This window comes from Papio anubis, chromosome 4 (assembly GCF_008728515.1).
Source record: "Papio anubis isolate 15944 chromosome 4, Panubis1.0, whole genome shotgun sequence".
NCBI lineage: Eukaryota > Metazoa > Chordata > Mammalia > Primates > Cercopithecidae > Papio > Papio anubis.
The window spans coordinates 20,536,594-20,563,350 of record NC_044979.1 but is presented as its reverse complement, the minus strand read 5'-3'; the positions used below and the strand labels follow the sequence as shown (position 1 = coordinate 20,563,350).

Genomic DNA, 26,757 nt, shown 5'->3' with positions numbered 1-26,757 from the left:
GAGAGAAGAACGAGAAGTGAGAAATTGGTCCTGGCCATGTTATTGTTCCTCTAGTCCAGTTTAACTGGTGATAAGCTTAACTTGTGATAAAGATCCTAGATCCCTTTCCAGTCCTGCTGCATCCAAATCTCCCAGGAAGTCCTAGAAAACGTCTACTCTCCCCTGAAGCTAGCCCTACTGCCAGAATTTGAGGAATATGAACCAATAAATTTCCATTATAGTTTAAGAGAATTTAAGATAGATCTGTGTATTAGTTTATTCTCACACTGCTGATAAAGACAACTGAGACTGGGTAATTTATAAAGAAAAAGAGATTTAATGGACTCACAGTTCCACATGACTGGGGAGGCCTCACAATCGTGGCAAAAGGTGAAGGAGGAGCAAAGGCACGTCTTACATTGCAGGAGGCAAGAGAGCATGTGCAGGGGAACTGTCCTTCATAAAACCATCCGATCTTGTGAGACTTATTCACTATCACAAGAACAGCATGGGAAACACACGCCCCTATGATTCAATTACCTCCCACCAAGTCCCTCCCATGATGTTGGGGATTATTGGAGCTACAATTCAAGATGAGATCTGGCTGGGGATGCAGCCAAACTATATCAGTCTCTTATTTGCCAACAAAACATCCTAACTGATAGAGGCCAGATAGATTTGCTTCTTTTTGTTTTTTTCAATATTTTGTTGTGAAGAAGTAAGCATAAGCTCTCAATAGGTTATGTTTTACAAGCCTCTGATGAAGTTCAAAGGACAACCATGCTTAGGATTTCCAGGACAACCTTGAAAAAAAAACAGGTTGAGAAATAGGTGTGTTAATCTCCCTTCCCTCTGCTCCTCCCTCTGGCCTTCCTTTCTTTGATTGAATAGGCTCTAGGACACCTTTTTAAAAAGACTCTCTGTGGTGTTCAGAATCACTCCTACAATCGGATTCTCTCTCCACAATGGATCTCAGTGCTGCAAGTCACCGCATACCTCTAAGTGATGGAAACAGCATTCCCATCATCGGACTTGGTACCTACTCAGAGCCTAAATCAGTAAGCTTATCTTTTCTCTCTTTGTTTGCTTGTTTGTTTCTTTTAACATTTGCCTATAGCATGATCTGCAATTTATTTTAAGCAGATCTCATTGACTTACTTTTTGTAGTAATGGAAGCAACCTCAATTTGTAATAATGAAAGGACTACTATTTACTGAATAGGTATTGAGCCAAAGGTTAAACAAATCAATTCATGATTAAAAATTAGTTTGGATTAGAGAAGGAGAACTTTCTGCTTCCTTTACTGAAATTTAGCTAAATGCTGATTACTAGAGTGAACTGAGTCACATGAAATTTGTGTGTTTATGACTTGTGTTTTTTTAATATTAGATAATTTTTAGTTCAGTCTAACAAACACCTAGTGAATACTTGCCATGCACTAAGCATTAGGTGATAGAAGTGTCATATTGAGAAAAACGATGTCTGTGTTATCCAGGGATTAAAAATCAAATAGATGGGGCAGATTCTTTACAACTAATTGTAGCATGACAAAGATAAGGATCAATGCTATTCTAGAACTCTTTGTAAACAGTCTCTGAAAGCGTATGTATTAGTCAATTCTCATGCTGCTATTAAAGACATACCCTAGAGACTGGGTAATTTATAAAGGAAAGAGGTTTAATTGACTCAGAGTTCAGCATGGCTGGGGATACCTCAAGAAACTTACAATCTTGGCAGAAGGGGAAGAAAACATGTCCTTCTTCATAAAATGGAAGCAAGGAGAAGTGCTGAACCAAAGGGGAAAAGCCCCTTGTAAAACCATCAAATGTCATGAGAACTTACTATCCTGAGAACAGCATGGAAGTAACCTCCTCCATGATTCAATTACCTCTCACTGGGTCCCTCCCATAACATGTGGGGATAATGGGAACTATAATTCAAGATGAGATTTGGGTGGGGACACAGCCAAACCATATCAGCATAGAAATGGAAATAATTAAATTTGACCATGAAGATTGAAACAGGCTTCCTTTAAAACAGTAAAGTTTCAGCTTGTGAGAATATCTTTTCCTTGTTGCAGTTCAACATTTAATGCTGATTATGAGAACAAACAGTGACATGTGTAGAAATGCTACCGAAATTTGAGTGGTCATGTATGAATGAACTATTTGAAGTTGAGCATGAATGTACCAGACAGAGAAGCACACCTAAAGCAGGACATTTTTGGCAATAAGAAGTATAGAGATATTTTATTTAGACAGAGAAGGATATATGATATATCCAGGGAATGCCAAGCCCATAGTGCCTGGCACAGGGAGTTAATGGTGATGGTAACTGAATCTGAAAATGCAGATTAAGACAGGGATTACCAAGGACCTTGAACACCATGCCAAGGAGTTGAAACTCTGTTGGATTACCAAGGACCTTGAACACCATGCTAAGGAGTTGGAATTTTGTTGGATTACCAAGGACCTTGAACACCATGGTAAGGAGTTGGAACTTTGTTTGTTCGTTTGTTTGTCTGAGGCAGGGTCTTACTCTGTCACCGAGGCTGGAGTGCAATGATGCAATCTTGGCTCACTGCAACCTCTGCCTCCCAGACTCAAGCAATCATCCTGACTCAACCTCCTAAGTAGCCGGGACCACAGGCAGGCGCCACCATGCCCAGCTAATTTTTGTATTTTTTGTAGAGAAGGGGTTTCATCATATTGCCCAGGCTGGTGTTGAACTCCTGGGTTCCAGCAATCCACCCGCCTCAGCTTCCCAAAGTGCTAGAATTACAGGCATGAGCCACTATGCTCAGCTAGGAGTTGAAACTTCATTCTATAGTAATGACACATCATCTAAAGTTTAGAAGCAAAGAGAGAGCATCACTAGATCTGTGTTTTTGAAAGATAAAACTCAGGTTGTAGCATAGAGAATGGAAGGCAGACGAGGCAAGAGTAGTTAAAACTTGGATCACAATCCCACATTCCACTTCAACTGCCCACCTCCCTTGTTTTTGGTAATGCAATTGAAAATTACTCTTGGAACAATTATATGAGTTTGATCCTTGGCCCCTTTCTCTTCTTTCTTTGTACAATGTCTCTTTATGATCTCATTCATAATCTTGGCTCCAACCACATATATGCAGAGATTCTCAAAACTATATTCTCTATCATTTGTTATACCTCCCCCATGTAAGTCCCTTACAGGAGATAACTATTGTTCAAAGATGAAAGAAATGATGAGCAAGTCTAATTATGGGGTACAAGCTACAGAGAAGGCATGGCCCAGAAAGTTAGATGGGGGAATATTCCTTCCTGAGTGGCTCTGGTTGAGACTGCTGTAGTTGCAGCAAGTTTTCAGAATCTGAATGAGCCATGGGGCAAAGGAGAAGTGCAGTCCAAGCTCTTGGTGGGTACCCAGGAGAAGCCTAAAACACCCACTACAGTTTTGCCCCTGAGCAGAGGGAGGTGGGGGTGCAGGGCTCAGAACCCATTTCTCAGGAATGTGCCATCCTTTAAACATTCCTTTTATTTTATTTATTTTATTTTTATTAGAGGCAGGTTTTTGCCGTGTTGCCCAGGCTGGTCTCGAACTCCTGGGCTTAAGTGATCTGCCTGCCTCAGCCTCCCAAAGTGCTGGGATTATAGGCATGAGCTATGACACCCAGCCCTAAACATTCCTTACTTTCTCCCCAATGCCCATCTAATTCCCCTCTTCTGATCCCCCAGGGAGCTTTGTTTCACCTGAGGAAAGAAAAGCCTTGCTCTTACACCAAGTAATTTTTTCTGATCTGGTTTTAAGCTGAAGACAGGGTGAAGGTCTCATAAGCTCTACCTAAGGGGACCAGGGGCCAGGCAGAAAGCATAAATGAATGGTTTCAGAGAGTTAAGCCTATTTATCCATTTTGTCCTACTTCCCCGTTTTGATACTGACATGAGTGCAAGCAATGCTTTATTTTCCTCTTTATTTCTACAAGAAAAAAGAAAAAACACAAGCAACTAACACTCGGGGGACTATTATTGAGGACACAGTAGAGATCACACTACAAGAGGGTGGCAGCTTGTCCTCCAGTACAGACAATCATCATGAATAATAATCCAGTTGTTGGCCAGTCTTGTAACACTTTTTGGAGAACACTGTAAAGTAATTATTAATTTGTAAGCAACAGCAACTCATTCAGATTTTGGATGACATCTGGATGGCATGCTGTCTTGTCCAACTTGTGTCTAATCACAAATGTGCCAATTATATCTTACAATGGATTGCCACTGACCCACCCAAACTTATGTTGTAGTGGATTTTATATAACCCAGCTCACAATGGGCAGCTCTGGCCACACAGTCACATCACGGCCCATGGCCAGATATACTATCTCTACAGGGCTCAGCAGCAATGTCATCAATGTAGATGGCATGACTTGCTCCAGAACCCTACAGGCTTACCTTGTAATTCTCCCACTGAGGCTTGCCATAAATTCCATGCCACATGTAAACAATAGGGCCTGCTGGGTCATATGGCCCAAGTGGCAGGGATGCTTGTGGTAAAGTCTAGACTTCTGCTGAGCCCTTCCCCATTCTGGGCCTACTGAAACCTGGTGTATTCATGTCACTCAGTAAATGGGTAGGGATAGTACTGCAAGTATGGAATATGCCGTCTGTGGAGCCTGAGGGCGCCTTCTGGGTAGTGTGCTTCCTTCTTAATGCTTTTCCTAGTATACAGCCATACCTATGACTTTATCTTGAAAGAACTTCCATCAGCCTTCCAGTAATCCATTTTTTTGTTTAATTCTTAATAGAAACGAGATATTTCTATGTTGCCCAGGATGGTCTGAAACTCCTGGACTCAAGCGACTCTCCCACCTTGGCCTTCAAAATTGCTGGGATTATAGGCATGAGCCCACCATGCCCAGCCCAATAATCCATGTAGACTGCTTTGGTTTCTGTAAATTATGCAATACACTTGTTGGCTGCCTATCTAACTTGTCTTTAGGGTAGAGTTGCCAGGTTTAGCAAGTAAAAATATAAGATATCCAGGTAAATTTGAACTTCAGATGAACAATGAGTCATTTTAAAATATAAGTATGTTCCATCCCATTTAATATTTGGAATGTGCATATACAAAAAAGTCTTGCCCATTTGAATTTCAAATTTAACTGAGCATCCTGTATGTTGCCTGAAAACTCTAGGGATTTCATGTCTAATTAACCATCTCTGCAAAGCATCTCTGCAGGTCATGCTCTTTGGATACCACTCATTTTGATAACAGTGCCCACTTCACTTCTGAAGTTAGTACTACCATGTAGCCTCTATTATTTTAAAATTCCATCATTCCTAGCTTTAAAAACAAGGACAGGATCTCACTATGTTGCCCAGGCTGGTCTTGAACTCCTGGGCTCAAGCAATCCTCCTGTCTTGGTCTCCTGAAGTGCTGAAGTTAGAGGTCTGGGCCACCACACCTGGGCCCTAATTCTTTTTATTAAACCTAGTTTTTCAACATCTCACACAGTCTACCTTGTCTACAGAGGACAGCTGTAATTGAGCTCAACAACTCTGGTATTTTTGTCGCTAAAGCATTGCTATCTCTCTGGTAAAAGGAGTGTTATCTGGGCCCTGCTGCAAAACACAGATCATCCGCGGGTTTCCGACCTTACGTAGTATATCCACTATAGTGGGCTCCCTTCTCTGAGCTTCCTGAGCCCTCTCTTGATCATCTGCCATGGTATTTCTGGAACGTCTACTTCATGTATATGGATCTCACTTTTTGCAAGATTTCAAGAGTTACACTAGCAGTGTGTTACCGCTGTTTCCTGAGGTGTTAAGTGAGGTATCAGAGGATAGTGTTTCCATATCAATAAACTCTCCTTTATCCAACTTGAAATTCGACCTTCCTCTTGATGCTGCACCCCAAGATCCACTCTCACACCTGCTCTCCACCTGCATTGCACGTGGTGTCTCGGTGTGTAGTTCCCTCAGTGTATCACCCTCTGCCTTTATTCAGCCAGGAGATCTCATAAGGGATAATATCCAAAATATAAAAGGAACTCCTACCTTTTTTTTTTTTAGACAGACTTTTGCTCTTGTTGCCTAGGCTGGAGGGCAATGGTGCGATCAATCTCGGCTCACCAAAACCTCCACTTCCCGGGTTCAAGCCATTCTCCTGCCTCAGCCTCCTGAGTAGCTGGGACTTCAGGTGTGCACCACCACACCCAGCTAATTTTTGTATTTTTAGTAGAGACGGGGTTTCTCCCTGTTGATCAGGCTGGTCTCTAACTCCCAACCTCAGGTGATTCACCCCCCTCAGCCTCCCAAAGTGCTGGGATTACAGGCATGAGCCACCACGCCTGGCAAGAACTCCTACCTTTTATATTTAGAAGGATATATTCTAACGTGACTCCAATACCAAGTGATATTCACTGGAAACCCCCTCTTGGAACAACTAATTATTGGTCTGGTGACTAGGAGGCAATATGCAGGTAGATCCTGCCTGGAGCACATGTTCCAAGGCAGCAGCTTCTGCGTCATTTTCAAAAGACATGGGGAATGCTGGACATTAACATGGAGAAGCAGTGCTGGATCATTTCTGCTGATTTACCTTCTTCCTTCTACCTAATTCCTTCTTGCCATGTCCGATATGCTACTGATGCATCCATTTAATTTTAGATGTCTTACCAGATTTTTGTTTGTTTGTTTTGTTTATAGAATTGCTGTGTTTGGTTCTTTCCTAAATCTTCTAGGGTACTTTTCATAGTTTCCTGTCCTCTACAGAGATTTTCACATTTATTTCTTTGTTTTTAAATTTAATTTTTTTTTAAATAGAGATGAGGGTCTTCTGTCACCCAGGCTGGACCGCAGTGGTGCAGTCGTAGCTCACTGAAGATCTCAACTCCTGGACTCAAGCAATCCTCCTGCCTCTGCCTCTCAAGTAGCTAGGAGTACAGACAGGTGTACGTCACCGTGCCTGGATAATTTTTTAATTTTTGCTTTTATTTTATTTTATTATTTTATTGTAAGACAGAGTCTTACTATGTTGCCCAGGCCAGTCTCAAACCCCTAGCATCAAGCAATCCTCCTGCATCAGCCTCCCAAAGTGCTGAGATTATAGGCATGAGCCACCATGCCCAGCCTCAAGTTTCTTTCTTTAATCAAAACAATCATAGTTATTTTAACTTTTGAGTAATAATTCCGATTTTTTATTGCGGTATTACTCTGTGACTGAATTATTTCACTTAGTATAACGTCCCCCAGGTTCATCCATGTTGTTGCGTATTGCAGAATTTCCTTCTTTTTTGAGGCTGAATAATATTACACTGTTTATGTACCACATTTTCTTTACCTGCTCATCTGTCAGTGACCATTTTGGTTGTTTCCATATCTTACCTATTGTGAACAATGCTACAGTGAACATGGAAGTGCAAATATTTCCTCAAGATAGTGATTTTATTTCCTTTGGATATACACCCTGAAGTAGGATTGCTGGATCATATAGTAGTTCTATTTTTAATTTTTTTTCTTGACCAACATGGTCTAATATATCTTTATTTTTTTAGGAAACTCCATACTGTTTTCCATAGTAGCTGCACCATTTTAAATTTCCACCAACAGTGAACAAGAGTTGTAATTTCTTTACATCCTCACCAATAATTGTTATCTTTCAGTTTTTTGATAATAGTCATCCTAATGGGTGCGAGGTGTTATTTAATTGTAGTTTTGATTTGCATTTCCCAGATGGATAGCGATGTTGAGTATCTTCTCATATACCTATTGGCCATTTGTATGTCTTCTCTGGAGCAATGTGTACTCAACTCCTTTGCCAACTTTTTAATCAGGTTAGTTTTTTCTTTGGGATGTTTTTGTTTGTTTTTTGTTTTTGTTTTTTTGCTATTGAGTTGTAGAAGTTCCTTTTAATTATATCTGGGATATTAACACCTTGTGAGGTATATGGTCTGCAAATATTTTCTCGTATTCCATAGGTTGCCTTTTAACTCTGTTGAGTGTTTCCTTTTCTGTGCAGAGGCTTTTTAGCTTGATGTAGTCCCAACAACCTATTTTTGCTTTTGTTTCTTGTGCTTTTGGTGTCATATCCAAGAAATCATCGCCTACCCCAACGTCATGATGCTTTTTCCCTTATGTTTTCTTCTAGGAATTTTACAGTTTCTGGTCTTAAAAATCTTTAATCCATTTTGAGTTGACTTTTTGTGTATGGTGTAAGATACAGGTGCAATTTCATTCTAATGATAGTTCCAATATTAGGATCTATGGTTCTGTTTAGGCTCTCAATTGTTTCTGCCAGTCTTCCTTTATGGAACTTTGTTTTCTGGGGTACCCGAATTCTTCAACTGTGTGCAGGTTAATACTACTTTAAAAAAAGTATTTGTGAGCGTGCATCAAGGGTGAAAAACAAGTATTTTCTTTCAGACAGCATTTGTGTGTGTTTGCTCCAGGTGCCCTGGAGGCACTGCTACCCAGTGACCACATTAAACTGGTCAGCAGACTCTGGTTACATAGGTTATGAAATCTCCGAGGGACTGGAGGTGGCCATAGCCTTTCAGGGAGTTTTTTACTTAACTTTTTCATCTCCTGCACCTCTCATTTCTGCATTCAGACTTTCCCATAAAATTTAGTTTGAATTAATAAATGCCTACTGTCTTTTCAGCACTTTTTAAAAGTTTTAATCTAGTTTTGTTTCTTTGGTTTTTTTTTTCTTCTTTTTTTGAGACAGGGTCTTGCTCTGTCACCCAGGCTGAAGCGCATTCGCATGATTATGGCTCCCTGCAAATTCTGCCTCCCAGGCTCAAGCGAGTCACCAGACCCGGCTAATTTCTGTAGTTTTTATAGAGATGGGGTTTCGCCATGTTGCCCAGGCTGTTCTCAAACTCCTGGGCCCAAGCGATCCTCCCACCTCAGCCTCCCGAAGTGCTGGGATTACAGGCGTGTGCCACCACACCGGCCTAATCTAGCATTTTTAATTTTCTTAAGTAGAAGGAGATGCTGTCAGTCATTTTAGGAAACCGGATTTTTTGGTTTAATGTTCAGTGGGATTGTCCTTCATTGTGGAATCAAATTTTTATATTTTAGATTCTCCTATCATATCATTTATGTGGTATCCTATTTGATCTTTCTGATTTTTTTTCAAAACTGGTTTTCCTAAAAAATGTGTCAGAATTTATGTAGAATTTCTTTGTGCCACATTTAAGAATTACAAAGTGTGGGCCAGGTGCACTGGCTCATGCCTATAATTCCAGCACTTTGGGAGGCCGAGGCTGGCAGATCACAAGGTCAAGAGATTGAGACCATCCTGGTCAACGTGGTGAAACCCCGTCTCTACTAAAAGTACAAAAATTAGCTGGGCGTGGTGGCGCGTGCCTGGAGTCCCAGCTACTCAGGAGGTTGAGGCAGGAGAATCGCTTGAACCCGGGAGGTGGAGGTTGCAGTGAGTCGAGATCACACCACTGCACTGCAGCCTGGCGACAGAGCGAGACTCCGTCTAACAACAACAACAAAAAAGAATTAGAAAGTGTGGTCCTCATGTCCACAGTCCCAACTAGTTCCTCCATATTGATTAGAATTAAGTATAAAATAGTAATACATCTCACTGCTGCTTCTGCCTTCTAAGGGACAATATTTTTCAGCAAGTATATAAATATAAACATATAAATAAATAAGTCAATAGTAAACATCCAGCTTTTAGAAGAGACTACGCGGTGATAGCTGAATAATTGAAGATTTTCACTACTATAACTTGTTTCTGTGCCATAATCCTTGTTAAATGAGTCATCATCCAAATATGCAGCACCATGGTGGACTACACTCCTGCCTTAGCCCTTGCCTTTACCTCTCTCTTTCCTTCTTTCTTTCCTTCCTTCCTTCCCTCCCTCCCTTCCTCCCTCCCTCCCTCCCTCCTTCCCTCCTTCCCTCCTTCCCTCCTTCCTTCCTTTCTTCCTACCTTCCTTCTTTTTGAGACAGAGTCTCGCTCTGTCACCCAGGGTGGAGTGCAGTGGCATGATCTCGGCTCACTGCAACCTATGTCTCCCAGGTTCAAGAGATGCTCCTGCCTCAGCCTCCCAAGTAGCTGGGATTACAGGCGCTCACTGCCACGCCTGGCTAATTTTTGTATTTTTTAGTAGAAGTGGGGTTTCACCATGTTCGCCAGGCTGGTCTTGAACTCCTGACCTCAGTTGATCTGCCCACCTTGACCTCTCAAAGTGCTGGGATTACAGGTGTGAGCCACAATCCCTGGCCATACTTTCTTTATCCTAAATGCTCTCTTCTGTACTTCATTTTTTGGGTTAATCTTTGAAAATACAAGCGCCTATTTTAATATGTATTTGTCTGCGGCACCCTTCATTGTGTACTTTAGCTCTTCATTTAAATGATCAGTTCCAGCCCACAAAATCTCAGTGATGTTTCTGAGATTCTATTTACCATCTAGTATTAAGCTTCATGTATTAATAATATATATGTAGAGGGAGGCCAAGGCAGGAGGATCGCTTGAGCCCAAGAGTTTGAGACCAGCATGGGCAACATGGCAAAACCCCATCTCTACAAAAATGTTAGCCAGGCATGGTGGCACATGCCTGTAGTCCCACTTACTCGGGAGGCTGAGGTGGAAGAATCACTCGAGCCCAGGAGGCTGAGGCTGCAGTGAGCCATAATTGTGCCACTGTACTCCAGCCTGGGTGACAGAGACCCTGTCTCTAATAATAATAATAATAATAATAATAATAATGTAGATACTTGAGAATGAAAACAGATGTTTATTTGCTTCCCTGTAAATTTCTGGACACCATGCCTCACTTCCCCTTCCCACTGTACTTTGGTTGTCACACTTGTCATTCATAACATCTCATTTTACAGGCTTTTTCTGGCCTTTTGACTCAATTACTCTCCAAGTCCTATTAATCATGTTGTTAATTAACCAAACAAATATTTCTAATATTCCTGGAATGTGTGTCTCCTTCTCCAAGCTATTTGATATTTGTGACTATGAATCTTATAATATCATCTATGTAGCCAGTTTGTTAATTTTTCGTATCCTCTTATCTTCTCTATAGTGACGACTTTCAGCTGAAGCGGCAGGGGGCAAAAATACAATATATGCTCCCAAAGCCTTCTGTTTCCTGCCCAGGACTATAAATTCACTAGAAATACATTTCAGATTTATTCTCTTGCTCAGCCTACAACAAATCAATAGCTGTGGACCAGAGTTCACATGTCTGATGTGATTTGTCCAGCATTTGGTTAGAACACTAAAGAAAGCACAAGTAGTTGACCAACATTTGTTGAGCAAGATCAGAACAATCAACCTTCAATACCAAGTCAGCGCAAATCAGAAAATAGAACTAACCCTCTCACACAACACACTCTCTAAAAGATGCTTTGAAAATTATATTTGATGAGACTAGATGTTTGTCTTCAGGGAAATCTCATTGCTGTTTCTCATTAAAAAAATGTAACAAAAATGAAACACACTCGTATTTAAATGCCATCAAAACCGAGGCATAGGGATTTCTGTGGAATCTGAAAAATGGTGTCTTGCTCTATTTTGTGTGCTGTAACAGAATGCTTGAGACTGGGTAACTGATAAAGAACAGAAGTTTATTCTCTTACAGTTCTGGAGGCTGGAAAGTCCAAGATCAAGATGCCAGCAGGTTAGGGCCCAGTCTGTCTGCCTCCAAGGGTGCACCTTGAATGCTGCATTCTCTGGAGGGGAGAGACACCATTACTCACATGACAGAAGAGTGAGAACCCACTCCCACAAGCCCTTTTTATGGTGGCATTAATCCCAAACTCCTCCTATTAGGCCCCACCTCTCAACACCGTTTTTTACATTGGAGATTCAGTTTCAGCATGAGTTTTGGAGGGGACAAAAATAATCAAACCATAGCAAATGAAAAACCAGTGTTCAGGGGACAGGATATGCTCATTCTTAAGTTTAATGTGAGTTAATAAAATGAACAAAGATGTAGCTACCAAATTTTATTAAAATATATCCTAAAACATAAAATGTTCCTCAACAATATTTTTCCTCAGTTTTATTGAGACATAACTGACATATAATAAACTGTCCATATTTAAAGTATACAATTTGATGAGTCTGATGTATATTTATCTGCGAGGCCATCACCACCATCAAAATAATGAACATAGCTATCAACTCTATAAGCTTCCTCATGTCACTTTGTGATCCCTCCTCCCACCCACACTTCCCCAACTCCCGACCCCAGACAATCACTGATCTATGTCTGTCGCCACAGACTGTGATTCCATTTATATAAAATGCTAGAAGAGAAAAACTGAAGTATTTATTCTTTTTGGGCTGGCTTCTTTCACTCAGTATAATTATTTTGAGATTCATCCATACTATGTGTTGTCATCAATGCTACATTTCTTTTTTTTTTTTTTTTTTTTTTTTTTTTTTTGAGACAGGGTCTCTGTTGCCCAGGCTGGAGTGCAGTGGCATGATCATGGCTCACCACAGCCTTGAACTCTCAGGCTCAAGCAATCCCCCTACCTTACCCTCCCAAGTAACTGAGACCAAAGGCGCATGCCACCACACCCAGCTAATTACTTTAATTTTTGTCTAGATGGAGTCTCCCTATGTTGCCCAGGCTGGTCTCAAACTCCTGGCCTCAAGCAATCCTCCTGTCTCAGCCTCCCAAAGTCCTGGGATTACAGGTGTGAACCACCACACCAGGCCTACTTCATTCTTTTTTTTACTGAGGAGTATTCCATTCTGTGGATACATCTCAATTTGTTTACCCAACCTTTGATTTATAATTTAGCCTTCTTCAATCAGCTCGTGCCCTCCGATAAAAAAGGCTTCCATGAATTCTCATGTCACAGGAAATATTGACCAAATCACATTTTGTTTGTTTGTTTGTTTGAGATGGAGTCTTGCTCTGTCGCCCAGGCTGGAGTGCAGTGGCACAATCTTGGCTCACTGCAAGCTCCACCTCCCAGGCTCATGTAATTCTCCTGCCTCAGCCTCCCGAGTAGCTGGGACTACAGGCACCAGCCACCATGCCTGGCTAATTTTTTGTATTTTTAGTAGAGACGGGGCTTCAACGTGTTAGCCAGGATGGTCTCAATCTCCTGACCTCGTGATCCTCCCGCCTCAGCCTCCCAAAGTGCTGGGATTAAAGGTGTGAGCCACCGCACCCGGCCCAAATCACATTTTTGATGCCACAAAGCTGAGGGCAGACCTGGGACAGATAGTGTCTCCCACTGAGGGAGGGGAGGCCCCTGGGAGGTAAGTTTCTCCTGCTGCTGAACACCATCTTCCAATCACAACAGCAAGGAATTGGGAATGTGTCATTCTAGCTGTAAAGGAACGTACATGCAAAGTGTCCTGATTAATGATGATTAAAGGAAAGACCATTTCTCTTTTCCCCAAACCCAACCTCTTTGTCACTTCAGACCCCTAAGGGAGCCTGTGCAACATCGGTGAAGGTTGCTATTGACACAGGGTACCGACATATTGATGGCGCCTACATCTACCAAAATGAACATGAAGTTGGGGAGGCCATCAGGGAGAAGATAGCAGAAGGAAAGGTGCGGAGGGAAGATATTTTCTACTGTGGAAAGGTGAGATCTTGCCTTCAGCCTCCAATGGGGACAGTGAGAAGGTTTCAGGTGTTCATTTTATTATTCATCTTCTGTGTGTGTGTGTGTGTGTGTGTGTGTGTGTGTGATTGCATTCATGAGTACGCAGTACTTAATAACAGTTTGGGTTGTTTCTTTGTTTAAAAGATAAGTGTTAAAATGAACCAAAATCATGCAAAATAGGATTTTCGACATTCTTGTATCATATTAATGAATTATTTATTAATTTGGGAGAAGTAAGCAGAGTAGCATTTGGGGGAGAGAAAGAGGGTTTTAAAAAAGTATTTGGCTGGGTGCAGTGTCTCACGCCTCTAATCCTCACTTTGGGAGGCTGAGGCAGGTGTTTTGCTTGAGCTCAGGAGTTCAAGACCAACCTGGGTAATATGGCAAAACCCTGTCTCAACAAAAAAAAAAAATACAAAAATTAGCCAGGCATGGTAGCTTGCACCTGTAGTCCCAGCTTTTTGGGAGGTTGAGGCAGGAGGATGGCTTGAGCCAGGGAGGTCAAGGCTGCAATGAGTCATGTTCATATCACTGCACTCCAACCTGAGTGACAGAGCAAGACCCTATCTCAAAAAAAAAAAAAAAAAAAAAAAAAAAAGAATTTGAGCAAATGTAATTAACTCAGAAATGGCATTTAGATTTTTTTTTTTTTTTTTTTTTTTGAGACGGAGTCTCGCTCTGCCGCCCAGGCTGGAGTGCGGTGGTGCGATCTCGGCTCACTGCAAGCTCCGCCTCTCGGGTTCACGCCATTCTCCTGCCTCAGCCTCCCGAGTAGCTGGGACTACAGGCGCCCGCCACCGTGCCCAGCTAATTTTTTTGTATTTTTAGTAGAGACGGGGTTTCACCGTGTTCGCCAGGATGGTCTTGATCTCCTGACCTCGTGATCCGCCTGCCTCGGCTTCCCAAAGTGCTGGGATTACAGGCGTGAGCCACCGCGCCCGGCCTAGATTTTGTTTAATAAAAGCAAACAAATGTAAATTTAAAACAAAAACAAGCTCATAAGGTCACCAATCCAAAAGCCAGCTATATGGGCTTCCTGGGTAGGCACATTATACAAGCCTTTCACTTAATGACTCATATTGTAAGAGTCATTTCTCACTATGATGGGGCTAAAGTTAGCATACAAGGAAAAGGTGGTCAAAACATGCTTTAAATTGTCCTTTAACTTTAATCCTTTAAATTGTCCAAAAAGTACAGTTGTGAATGGAAAGCAATATTCATACATATACAATGTCAATATGGGCTGTATGTAATAAAGCATACTTGGGCGAAATATTGGTGTTTACTTAAGTAAACAGAAATAGCATGTGCAGCTGAGTTCATGTAATTGCCTCATCAGGATTGTCTTCGCTGCAGTTCAGCAGCACCTGAGAGGCAATGTGGGGGTGATTGAGTGCCCAGACTGGTACAAGATTGCCCAGGTCAGAGGCCCAGATCTGTCACTATTGGCTGAGTTGCCTAGCATTTCTGGACCTGAGTTTTTTTTTCTCTGTAAAATGGGGATAATAATGTCAACTATTTCATAAAGTTGTTATGAGTTCACATTTACAAAGCAGTCACACCGAACCTGGTACAAAGCTAATACTATGTATGTTTGTTGAATAAAAGTAAATTAAAATATCATCAGCCTACACCCAGGAATGAAAAAAGAAAGTAAATTAAAATATCAAACAGAATTTCCACTTAGAAGGGATTACAATAGTAACACCAAAGGGACCCAGAGTAGCCATCAAAACACACGTGACACATTTTTCCACTACTCTCTTCATGTTACATTTTCTCTGTGTTTTTAAGGCGAGAAAAAAAATCATTGTCCAACAGAGGAAAAAAATTAGATTTTACCAATTTTGCTTGCCCTTTCTGGTGACCAAAAAAAGTATGATTCAGGCCAGGTGCAGTGGCTCATGCCTATAATCCCAGCACTTTGGAAGGCAGAGGAGGAAGCATCACTTGAGGTCAGAAGTTTGAGACCAGACTGGCCAACATGGGGAAACCCCATCTACTAAAAATACAAAAATTAGCCAGGTGTGGTGGCAGGTGCCTGTAATCCCAGCTACTTGGGAGGCTGAGGCAGGAGAATCGCTTGAACCCGGGAGGCAGAGGTTGCAGTGAGCCAAGATCAAGCCACTGCGCTCCAGCCTCAGTGACACAGCAAGACGCCGTCTCAAAAAAACAAAAGAAACAAAAAAGAAAAGTATGATTCTAAACTTATATGCCCCCAAAAAATCTGTGAGCAAAACTGATAATCCAAAAGATGTACTAATTTGTCCTGTGGGTATGAGCAACCTTGGCACCATATGTCTCAGACACCTAAGGGTACACATGCTCCAGTAGGATCAACCAAACCTTGATCCTTCATTATGTAATAATGCCTTAGTGAAACAGTAACTTAATTGCTCTGGGGTCTAACTAGGGCCCAACAAGAACAAAAATCAGTGAAAGCAAATGTAAATCTGTGCACTAATTTAAACTTTCACCAGGCTTTCACACCACCTGTCACAATGCGAAGGACCCGGTGAAGCCACACACATAACCATATTCCTTGCTCATTTTATCAGAGTGGCATGACAATAAAGTATCAGGCTAGGTCAGGACATTTAGAACATTGCGCAACCCTAGTTATACAATGAGGAAAAATGCAAGCACTAAGGATCAGTTAGGAAATTCGCCCGGAAATGGGAAAGACTGCCATCAAATTAGGTGCTCTGTGGTCAGGAGGATCTGTAAGTCTCTTGTAGTAGAATTGCATAAAATTATGTCTGGAGATGTGAGGGTGATCTGGCTGCAACATCTGTCACCCCATTGGTCACCAGGGCTAATTCAGCTGGTCTGGCTGTCTGGGCAATTGTACCTCTTGAAGCTGCACTCTCAGCAGAAGAGGACGGCTTTCCCTGATGAAGGAGGAGGGTTTCTAGGTCAAGGGTATGTGAGTAGCTGCACTCCCCTGCTAGAACCTCCAAACAAGCTCTCAAGCTAGGCTCTGAGTGTCAAGAGTTTTATCAGCTCATCCTATACTCAGATGACACTGCATCACAAACATGTTTTTGTGAAATGAAATGTGTGAATAAAATGTGTACAAGGGGCCAGGCACGGTGGTTGATACCTATAATCCTGGCACTTTGGGAGGCTGAAGTGGGCAGATGGCTTGAGCCCAGGAGATAAAGATCGGCCTGGGCAACATAGTGAGACCCCTATCTCAAAAAAAAAAAAAAAAATGTGTACGAGTGCTTTACAAAGAAAAAGGGGCTGCATTATTGTAAAAATCGTGTGAACATTAGTTAATGATCCCTCTTTGATTCTTTCAGCTATGGGCTACAAATCACGTCCCAGAGATGGTCCGCCCAACCCTGGAGAGGACACTCAGGGTCCTCCAGCTAGACTACGTGGATCTTTACATCATTGAAGTACCCATGGCCTTTAAGGTGAGTTCAGATGCCTAAGTCAGGTCTCTGCACCCTGGCAACCATGAGCTAATAGCTATGTGCATGAAGCTAGCTTATTACTTAGCACCACTGAATATTGTGGTGTTTTGTTACCATAGATCAGAGAGTACTGACCTAGCCTGACAAATACCCAAGAAGATTATGTTAGCAGACTCAGGCTTGGTTTCCAAGTTTCTTGATTTTTTAATTCAATGCAATTTCTATTATACCATGTTTTTACAACTATAGTTTAAGCTCTCTGCATCAAACCAACATGTAGTCCCCTGACTGTAGCCCAGCATTGAGACGCACACCCTTCTTCCCACTCACACAGTCATAATCTCAGCCCTCATCCTCACTTTGTTAATGTTGATTCTTGTTCAAATGTCAGATTTCTAACCTAAGTCTTAAAAATTTGGAAAGACCCAGTGTACATGTATGTGTTGCTTAGCGATGGGATACATTCTGAGAAATGTGTCATGAGGCAACTTTGTTGTTCTGCAAACATCATATAGAGTGTACTTATACAAACCTAGGTGGTAAGGTTTTACTTACCATGGTAGATGGCATTACTTTTGTAATAACGTGAATAAAGCGCAAACACGTTGTGCCTAGATGGTATAGCCTATGGCAGACTTAGGCTAGATAGCCCAGCTGATTGCTCCTAGGTTACAAACCTGCACGGCAGGTTACTATTCTGATTCTGAATACTGTAGACAACGTTAACACAATGGCAAATATTAGTGTATATAAATATAACATAGAAAAGGTATAGTAAAAATATGGCATAAAAGATAAGATACACCTATACCTGGCACTTACCAGGAATGGAACTTGCAGGATAAAAATTGGGTGAGTGAGTGAATAGTGAGTAAATGTGAAGGCCTAGGTCATTACTGTACATGACTGGAGACTTTATAAACACCGCACACTTAGGGTACACAATTAATCAAATAATAGTTTTTCTTCAACAATAAATTAACATTAGCTTATTGTAACTGTTTTTACCTTACAAATGTTCTAATTTTTTAAACTTTTTGATTCTTTTTAATAATACTTAATAATAACACTAATACTGATTACTTTTTTTTTTTTTTGAGACGGAGTCTCGCTCTGTTGCCGGGCTGGAGTGCAGTGGTGCGATCTCAGCTCACTGCAACCTCCGCCTCCCGGGTTCAAGTGATTCTCCTGCCTCAGCCCCCCGAGTAGCTGGGACTACAAGCAAGCGCCATCACGCCAGGCTAATTTTTGTATTTTTAGTAGAGACGGGGTTTCACCATGTTGGCCAGGATGGTCTCGATCTCCTGACCTCGTGGTCCGCCTACCTCAGCCTCCCAAAGTGCTGCGATTAATTACTTTTTTAATAACATGAATAAAACACAAACATGTTGTACAGCCGTATAAAAATATTCTTTCTTTGTATTCTTATTGTATAAGCTCTTGTCTATTAAAAATTTTTTTTAACTGTTTTGTTAAAAACTAAGACACAAGCACACACATTAGTCTAGGCCTATACAGGGTCAGCATCATCAATATCACTGTCTTTCACCTCCACATCTTGTCCCACTGGAGGTTCTTCCAGAGCAGTAACACACATGGAGCTGCCACCTCCTGTGACAACAGTCTTCTTCTGGAATCCCTCCTGAAAGACCTGCCTGGGGCTTTTTTACAGTTAACATTTTTTAAAAGGAGAAGGAGAACATGCTAAAATTATCATAAAGTGTAGTAGAACAAATACATAAGTTGTATCCATAGTAAAAACAGAAATTGTTTGTTATCATTATCAAGTATGATATACTGTACATGATGATGTGTGCTCTACTTTTATATACCTGGCAGCACAGTTGGTTTGTTTACTCCAGCAACACCACAAACGTGATGTCACTAGGTGATAGGAGTTTTAAATTCTATTATAATCTTATGGGCCACCAACATACATGCAGTCCATCATTGACCAAAATGTCATTATGCAGCACGTGACTCTATCTAAAAGTGAGAAAATAAAATTTACTTCTCTGTGACTAACTAATGACATTTAAATCTTTTTGGAGACAATAGATAATTTTTATTCTTACTTTTGATGGGTTCAAGGGCACAGAGGTAAAATTTTAACAGTGAGAAATGACACAATATAGTGACATTACCTCCCAACTGAACCTATAATTGGGAAATTGATATTTGAAGCTAAAATAGGACATGTTTTTTGGTGTTTATTTGTTTGTTTGCTTAAGGTAGGGTCAGCTGAGCATGGTGGCTCACACCTGTAGTCCCAGTACTTTGGGAGGCTAAGGCTGGCAGATCACTTGAGTCCAGGAGTTTGAGACAAACCTGGGCAACCTGCAAAACCCCATCTCTACAAAAAATACAAAAAAAATCAGCCATGCTTGGTGGCACGTGCCTGTGGTCTCAGCTACTTGGGAGACTAAGGTGGGAGTGATCAGCTGAGCCTGGGATGCGGATCGAGATCCGCCACCACCACAATCCTGAAATCTGGTGACAGATCCCTGCCTCGGGATTCCGGCGGATCTGGATGGATCTGGATGGGAAGGAAGGAAGGAAGGAAGGAAGGAAGGAAGGAATAGCTGAAGGAAGAAGGAAGGAATGAAGGAGAAAATAAGGAAAGAGAGGAGAGGAAAAGAGAAAAAAGAAAAGAAAGAAAGAGAGGAGAAAGAGAAAGAAAGAAAGAAAAAGAGGAAAGAAAGAAAGAAAAGAAAGAAGAAAGAAAGAAAGAAAGAAAGAAAGAAAGAAAGAAAGAAAGAAAGAAAAAGAAGGAAAAAAAGAGAGAGAGAGAAGGAAGGAAGGAAGGAAGGAAGGAAGGAAGGAAGCAGAGAAAGAAAGAAAGAAAAGAAAGAAAGAAAGAAAGAAAGAAAGAAAGAAAGAAAGTATGAAAGTGAAAGAAAGAGAAAGAGAGAAAGAAAGAGAGAAAAGAAAGAGAGAAAGAGAGAGAGCTATATATCCTGCTCTATCACCCAGGCCGGACTTGTGGTGTGTTGTCTACTGTAGCCTGAGGCCTTAGCCCAAGCAGTCCTCCTGCCTCAAGCCTCCTGCTTAGCTGAGATGTAGGTGTGCATGTCACTACACTCCACCTAATTTTTCTTAATTTTTTCTTTTTTAGAGACACAGGGTCCTATGGTGACTATGCTGGGTCTGAACTCCCTGGCTCCCCGCTTCATCCTCCCACCTCAGGGGCCTCCTAAAGTGCTGGGATTACAGGCATGAGCCACCACATTTGGACTCTCACATGCTTTTGAATCTTAGGCTTTTTAAAACAGAAAACCTTTCCTGCTAAAATATTTTTAGCACTTTATTATTTTTTAAGTGTCAAGCAGACAGAATTTTAGCCAACAAAATGTTTAAAATTATGACATGTTTAAAAGATAAATGAACAAGAATGAGAGTCAATAGCATAGATTTTTAGAGGGTTGGGTTATTCTTCTAATAATACCTGACTGTGAGGAAGAGGAATGAAGGAAACAGACAAAGAGGCTTATCAGGATGAAACGATGAGTAAAATAGGCACAATGGAAGGTCAAAGGAAACACCTAAAGATATCTAACGTGGGTTCAGGTTTGATAACCACTTGATTAGAATCTGGGAAAGTAAAAATCATGTAACAGAATTCATGATGGAGGCATAAGGCCATTCAGAAGGTAAGTAAAATTACGAAACACAAGGCAAGAAATATGGAGCAGAAATGGGGGTTGTAAGTGTTGAGAAAGTCAAAGTGATTAGAAATCAGAGACAGAATGGACAATTAACATGAGTAATAATGTGGCATCAAGGAGAAAAGGGACTGTTCCCTGCTCTCAGGGAGACAGGGGGAAGTTGAGAAGACACTGTCTTTCCCTAAAGCAGACAATGGGGAAAATGTTTTCACTAAAGGAAAGTTGAGTTTCACAAAGGTGATGTGCTAGAAGAAAAAATTAAAGAAAAAAAATTTTTTTTTGAGATGGAGTCTTGCTCTTGTTGCCCAGACTAGAGTGCAGTGGCATGATCTCGGCTTACTGCCACCTCTGCCTCCTGGGTTCAAGCGATTCTTTTGCCTCAGCCTGCTGAGTAGCTGGGATTACAGGCACCCGCCACCAAGCCCAGCTAATTTTTGTATTTTTAGTAGAGACAGGGTTTTGCCGTGTTGGCCAGGCTGGTCTTGAACTCCTGACCTCAGTTGATCAGCCTGTCTCAGCCTCCCAAAGTGCAGGGATTACAGGTGTAAGCCACTGTGCCTGGCCAAATTAGGGACAAATTTAAGAGCATAATTATTTTGTCAATTCCTTGATTCCCTTCTCAGTCTGTTTTGTGCTGCTATAAAAGCATGCCTGAGGCCAGGTGCAGTGGCTCACACCTGTATTCCCAGCACTTTGGGAGGCTGAGGCAGGTTGGATCACTTGAGCCTAGGAGTTCGAGACCAGCCTGGACAACATGGTGAAACCCCGACTCTACAAAAAAATATACAAAAGAATTAGCTAGGCTTGGTGGTGCACACCTGTAGTCCCAGCTGCTCAGGAGGTTGAGATGGGAAGATCACCTGAGCCTGGGGACATCAAGGCTGCAGTGAGCCATAATCATGCCACCGCACTCCAGCCTGGGCAGCAGAGTAAGACCTTGTCTCAAAAACAAACAAACAAAAAACAACAACAGAAAAAGAATGCTGTTGATGATTCAGAAACATTTCCTTTAAAAGAAAAAAAAAAAGAATGCCTGACACTGGGTAGTAGATAATAAACAGAAATGTATTGGCTCAGAGTTCTAGAGGCTGGAGAGTCCAAGACCAGCACCTCACTAGGGCCTTCTTGCTATGTCATCACATGCTGGAATGAGGCAGGGCAGAGAGCACAAGAGGGCACCCCTCCTCATCTGAGCCCTTTTTACAATGTCATTAATCCATGACTGAACAACTCCCATTAGGTCCCACCTCCCAATACAGTTGCACTGGGGATTAAATTTCCAACACATGAATTCGGGAGGACACATTTAAACCACAGTGATTCCCAATAAGAAAATCCCTATTACCAAAGTCAACAAAGACTTTCATCCTGCCAAACCCAATAGACATTTTGTCCTCCTATTATTTGATCTCTTTCAATACAGTTGACTACCAACTCCTTCTGTAAACATTTTCTTCTCATGGTGCTCATGACATCTCATGACCTTCCCATGGTCTTTGGCAGCTTCTTCTCTGCCAGCTTCCAAATGTTGTTATGCCCAGTCCTCTACCCTCAATATTCTTGTCTTACTAGCTACACTCTCTCTATAGGTGACTTAATCCAACCTTGTGGATTTGATACCATTTTACATGCTAATGACTCCCAAATTTTATCTGTAGCCATGACCTCTCTCTGAGCTCCTGACTTCTCTGTTCAACTGCCTGCCTCAATATCCACTTGAATGTTTAATGACCATTTCAAAGTCAAAATATCCAAAATGATATTCCAGATTGCTAGCCCCAACCTCAGGAAATGGTTACCACCACCCACCCAAGGCATCTGGGAATCATCTTTGATTCCTCCCTATCCCTCATTTCCACCACCCTACCTCATTTCCAAGTCAACATTAAGGCATGCTGGCTCTACTACTTGTTCATGTGCTAATCTGTTCCCTTCTTTTCCTCTCTACTGCAGTTGCCCCAGTCCCAGCCACCATCAGCTCTCCGCTATTGCATATAGCACCTTAGGCTGAGTTCCCCAGGAGCAGACCCTGAGATGAAGAGAATGCATAAAAGAGTGATTTATTTTGAAGTACAACCAGGGAAAACTGATAATCGAGTGGGGAAATGTGGCTGAAAAATAAGAGGTTAAGCAGATGTGAGGTAGAAAGCAGAGTCCTACAGAGAGCAACTTAGGCTAAATGTCACAGAAAGCTCTGGACACAAAGTTGTTCACATCTCAGAATTACACAGTCAGGGGCAAAGAAACAAATATTGATACTTGCAACTTTAGCTCAAAGGCTGCCCCAGCGAGGGGAGCAGGGTGTAAATTCCCGAGCACATCTAATTGAGTAGAGACACAAGTCCCAGTAGCCTGAGGTCTGTCCTCTAACAGATGCAGGTGTCAGCTGTACAGAGTGAAAGGACAGTGCACACAAGACAGGTACTGGCATCCCAGGGGGCATGGGCAGGTGTCTTAATCCAGCTGGGCCGCTATGACAAAATACTTTAGACTGGGTGATTTAGAAACAGTAGACATTTATTGCACACAATTATGAAAACTGGGAAGTCTAAATTCTATTATTTTAATTCCCAGGTATAAATAAAATGAATTACATTTATTCTTTCTTTTTTTTTTTTTTCAGCCAGGAGATGAAGTATACCCTAGAGATGAGAATGGCAAATGGTTATATCACAAGTCAAATCTGTGTGCCACTTGGGAGGTAAGTTCAAATGTGCTTCTTATTTTAAAAGACTATATTTTTAACACTGTGATCTGATTATTCCTGCCATATTTATGGAGAAAGATGCACCCTTTTCTTCCAATGAAAAGTAACAGTCAGAACAGGCATTCCTAACCGTAAGTACAGGTATATGAAATCTCCACTGCTGGGTACTAAATAATTCTTACTTTTGTTTTGCTGGAATGCCAAAGAAAAGAGAGCGGTGTAGAAGGAAAAACAATGTAAACAAAATATGTTCTAATATAAAAGTAATTAAAATATGTGAATAAGATAAATTCACAAAATAAAAAAATAAATCTTAAGTTGTTAATATGATGCCTAAAAGAAACAAACTTAAAATGATACATAAAAAACTGAAAAACAGGCCAGTTGCAGTGGCTCATGCTTGTAATTCCAGCACTTTGGAAGGCCAAGGTGGGCGAATCATCTGCGGTTAGGAGTTCAAAACCAGCCTGGCCAACATGGTGAAACTCTGTGTCTAATAAAAATGCAAAAATCAGCCAGGCGTGGTGATGGGCACCTATAATCCCGGCTACTCAGGAGGCTGAGGCAGGAGAATCGCTTGAACCTGGGAGGCAGAGGTTGCAGTGAGCCGAGATCATGCCACTGCACTCCAGCCTGGCTGACAGACAAGATGCCGTCTCAAAAAAAAACCTGAAAAGCAATTGTGTTTTTTATTTCTGAGCAAGCTGCTGGCTCTTTTCCCAAGATCACAAGAGTAGAGAACTATAGGAAAATAATATATAAACCCTTACAGATTCATGGCGGGGAGGGATATTTTGAACTTGTTTGCTTAGAGGTGGTGTGGCAGCTCTGACCTAGAGTAGAAGTCGACCCAACAAGCAGGAAGAAGATAGTATAGGAGAGGAAGGGTTGGTCCTTTTGTACTTCCTTCACCCCTGCCATAGCCTGGGAACAAATATTTCCACACAGTTGGAAACTCAGGGCTCAATCAGGTATTTTCAGGAATCACAGTAGAGCAGCCTTGAAATTCTGAACTTGTGAAAAGTTGAAGAAAAACGTAAGTTACCCACTGACCTCTGGCAGTTTTTTTCCCACTGATACAATTCTAAACTCCAAAAGCTTGGAAATTACACTCTGGTAAGTACCTCGTTCTATATACTTGCCTGTGAGGCAACAGCTGAAGGTCTGAGCTGTGGAGTTGTTTAGAGGGATGAGGAGGAATGATTTATTTCCCAGTGCCTGGGGCTCCGTCCGAAAGAACCCACAGTCACTCCTGACCTCATGGGAGCGAATCAGGTTTGGATAGTTGGACATTTTGAACATTCTCTTCTAAGGGACTACCTAACAGGACAGCCAGTATCTCCATGAAAAAATGATTTCACAGCCCAAAGTAACAAGGCATTTGTTTCACAAGAAGACAATACATCTCAATTACTGATCCCAACACAAACAGAACAGAGAACCAGGAACCTTTAAATTAACCAATTAATATATTAGAGAGCATAAGAAAAGATATTAGCAATATGATATGTGAACAAACAACATTTTAAAAAACAAGCGAAAATATAATTAAAAAATAAAAACAGTGCAATAGGTTGGGATAAATAGAAGAAAATGGTCAAACTGAGATGTCAGAATGAGGAAATCTCTCAATATGAAGAAGAAAATGACAAGAATTTTTTTAAATATGAAAGAAAAGCTAAGAAATTCAAAGAATAAAATTAGAAATTCCAGTATCCACACAATTGGAGTCTAAGAAAAAAGAAAGAAGAAAAAATAAAAGGAAACAAGAAGGCGGGCATAGTGGCTCATGTCTGTATTCCCAATGCTTTGGGAGGCCAAGGCTGGAGGATCATTTGAGCCCAGGAGTTCAAGACCAACCTGGGAAACATAGTGAGACACCATCTCTACAAAAAAGAAAAAAAAAGTCGGGAGTAATAGTTACAGAAAAAAAAAAAAAAAAGATCTTAAAGGGATCATGCAGCACAAAAGAGGAAAGATGAGGAATATCTTTCTGAGAAAGAGAATAATTCACATTTATAGTCAGAGATTCTATTAAAATGGTATCATACTAAAATGAAAAGTATACAGAAAGAGCTATAGGATATAGCAGATTTCAACATTATCAACCTTCCTAACCTGGTTGACATTTATAGAACACTTCACCAAAATATAACAGAGTGTTATTTTTCTTTTTTTTTCTAGACGAGTTTCGCAATGTTGCCCATGCTAGAGTGCAGTGGTGCAATCTCGGCTCACTGCAACCTCTGCCTCTTGGGTTCAAACAATTCTCCTGCCTCAGCCTCCTGAGTAACTGGGATTACAGGCTCGCACTACCATGCCCAGCTAATTTTTGTATTTTTAGTAGAGACGGGGTTTCACCATGTTGGTCAGGCTGGTCTCGAACTCCTGACCTCATGATCCACGCGTCTTGGCCTTTCAAAGTACTGGGATTACAGATGTGAGCCACCGCGCCTGGCAACGTAGGCCATTTTTTGAGACATAACACAAATCTCAGTAATTCTTCCAAGTATTTTAATTATGTAAGGTATGCTGTCTGATCAAACAGGAGGTACACGTGTAAATAATCCATAAGACCTAAAAACATTAAAATCTTTATCTAGATGTAATTTATATATTAGCAACACACGATTGGAAATTATTTTTAAAAACAATACTAAACATTACATATTTAGAGATAAACCTTTAAAAATCTGTGCAAGAGCTAAACAGAAAAAACAACAACTTATAACTGAAAGAAATCAAAGATGATCCAAAATTCAATGGAGATTTACCATGTTCCTTGATCAGAATATTAAGATGTTAATTCACCCCAAATTCATCTGTAGATTCAATGTAATCCCAGTCAAAATCTCAATAGAAATAGAAAACCTACTTCTGGGCCGGGCGCGGTGGCTCAAGCCTGTAATCCCAGCACTTTGGGAGGCCGAGACGGGCGGATCACAAGGTCAGGAGATCGAGACCATCCTGGCTAACACGGCGAAACCCCGTCTCTACTAAAAACACAAAAAATTAGCCAGGCGAGGTGGCGGCGCCTGTAGTCCCAGCTACTCGGGAGGCTGAGGCAGGAGAATGGCGGGAACCCGGGAGGCGGAGCTTGCAGTGAGCTGAGATCCGGCCACTGCACTCCAGCCTGGGCGACAGAGCGAGACTCCGTCTCAAAAAAAAAAAAAAAAAAAAAAAAGAAATAGAAAACCTACTTCTAAAATTTATATGGGGCCCAGAGCAGTGGCCTACGCCTGTATATCTCAGCACTTTGGGAGGCCAAGGCAGGTGGATCACATGAGGCCAGGCGTTCGAGACCAGCCTGGGCAACATGGCAAAACCCTGTCTCTACTAAAAACACAAAAATTAGCTGGGCATGGTGGTGCCCATCTATAATCCCAGCTACT

At 41.4% G+C, this 26,757-nt stretch overlaps 1 protein-coding gene across 1 annotated transcript in view; it reads left to right on the top strand.

Moving 5' to 3' along the window:
* The first annotated feature begins 845 nt into the window (after positions 1–845).
* Positions 846–26,757, top strand: part of AKR1D1 (aldo-keto reductase family 1 member D1) — a 41,916-nt gene continuing 16,004 nt past the window's right edge. Inside the window, exons 1-4 of the mRNA XM_003896652.5 lie at positions 846–1,037; positions 13,383–13,550; positions 16,877–16,993; positions 23,282–23,359. Of these exons, the coding sequence (XP_003896701.1) occupies positions 945–1,037; positions 13,383–13,550; positions 16,877–16,993; positions 23,282–23,359 (456 nt within the window). The 5' untranslated portion in view covers positions 846–944. The remainder of the gene's footprint in view (positions 1,038–13,382; positions 13,551–16,876; positions 16,994–23,281; positions 23,360–26,757) is intronic.